The 1,604-nt window shown below is 45.5% G+C and overlaps 1 protein-coding gene across 1 annotated transcript; it reads right to left on the minus strand.

Annotated features, from left to right (window-relative positions):
• Positions 1-379: 379 nt before the first annotated feature.
• Positions 380-1,214, minus strand: Pmar_PMAR017912 (cyclophilin 1, putative; the record flags this gene model as incomplete). Its single annotated transcript, XM_002777337.1, has 4 exons — positions 380-415; positions 457-552; positions 938-1,093; positions 1,137-1,214. 4 exons carry the CDS (start codon positions 1,212-1,214, stop codon positions 380-382), a joined length of 366 nt encoding a protein of 121 aa, XP_002777383.1.
• Positions 1,215-1,604: the final 390 nt, after the last annotated feature.

A 1,604-nucleotide genomic window follows, 5' to 3' on the forward strand; every position in this document is an offset into this window, starting at 1 on the left:
AAGACACTTCAGTTCTACCATACTTCTAAGTGATCTCAGCTCTATTCTCTCCAGAGAAAAAACGTCATGTTCTGAACCCTAACTGAAGTTGCTCTTCGATCGTTCCACACTGGTATCATTCCTGCAACTGAATACCATTTTTACGCATTTACCAGCCAGTGGGTGCAGAATCCAGTTATGAAGAACCTCAAGAGGTGTGGCTTCCACAATGCTACGTTGGGATTCGCATAGCCACACCCTAGAGCCTGGCCCCGAGAGGCAAAAAAGTTTGATGAAACCAGCCCCTACTATCCACCTTTCACAAAGGAACTTTCCCACACAACAGTCATAAGTGCGAAGAGAAAATCCCGCTATTAGAAAAAGATGAGGTCATCACTCCTCACAATTCTTGGTCTTTCTCAGTAGTAGGAGCTCCCTGAATGGATAAATGTCATCACTATAGAATATCATGCTTACCTCTTCTTTCTCAAGTGGCAGTTCACCCGAGTCGACAATCACAACCTTCGCACTTGGAGTGCCACTCTGGCTTCCTACAGCCTCGATCTTCTTCACCTGACAACAACCATCAACACGAGATGGACAATTCCAATCAATCACACGAAATTTTTCAAGGGATCGATTTCGAGACAGGGAATGCTCAACTGATGAATCTGCGGCCGTGTGAAACGTGACACAAACTGTGAGCTTCGTGCTCAACTACAATTGTGATGAGTCTTTCTATGAACTAAAATTTGGCTCACTCGAATTTCAGATCAGACATAACAGAATATCCACACAGGGTGTCAATGTGCTATTCACGATCTTTTGAGAAGCACAGAACAACAACTTTGACGAACTATGCAAGTATAGATTTCCCGAGGTATGCTGCTGTTTCACGAAATAAAAGTGGTTACTTAAGTCACATGATAGTAAACGCTGAGGATAGTCGAAGACTTACAATATCAACGCCCTTGGAGACACGTCCGAAAACAACATGACGGCCGTCCAGCCACGGGGTCTTCGCAACGGTAATGAAAAACTGAGATCCGTTCGAATCAGGACCAGCGTTGGCCATGGACAAAAGGTAGGGCTTGGTGTGCTTCAGGCCAAAGTTCTGAAGAAGACTTTTGAACAGCGGAGCGACGCACTTTTCGTACTTCATCAGCGAACTTCTCGCCGTAGATCGACTCGCCACCTCTGCCATCGCCCAGAGTGAAATCACCACCTTGGCACATGAATCCAGGAATCACCTACACACGGGAAGCAGGAGAGAATTTCCTCAGCCGACAGAAAACGTCAATTTCACGAGATAGATCAAGTCGTGAAAGAACGAAAAACTCTATGTTCATGGAATCAAGTCTAGATTTCAGAATCGACTGTTGCATCGTATTATACGTATTAGAAGCGATTCATTCTGAGTTTCGAAATCGGTTTATTAAACGATCCCAAGAATCTCAGAAGGAATGCCGAGGCCAACGAGTGACTCACTCTGTGGAAGGTGGAGCCCTTGTACCAAAGCGGCTTTCCACTCTTGCCGACTCCTTTCTCACCAGTACACAAAGCACGGAAGTTCTCAACGGTCTTGGGACTTGCTTGCCGTAAAGGTCGAATTCGATACGACCTAC

Source organism: Perkinsus marinus (genome assembly GCF_000006405.1).
Source record: "Perkinsus marinus ATCC 50983 genomic scaffold scf_1104296951984, whole genome shotgun sequence".
Taxonomy (NCBI): Eukaryota; Perkinsozoa; order Perkinsida; family Perkinsidae; genus Perkinsus; species Perkinsus marinus.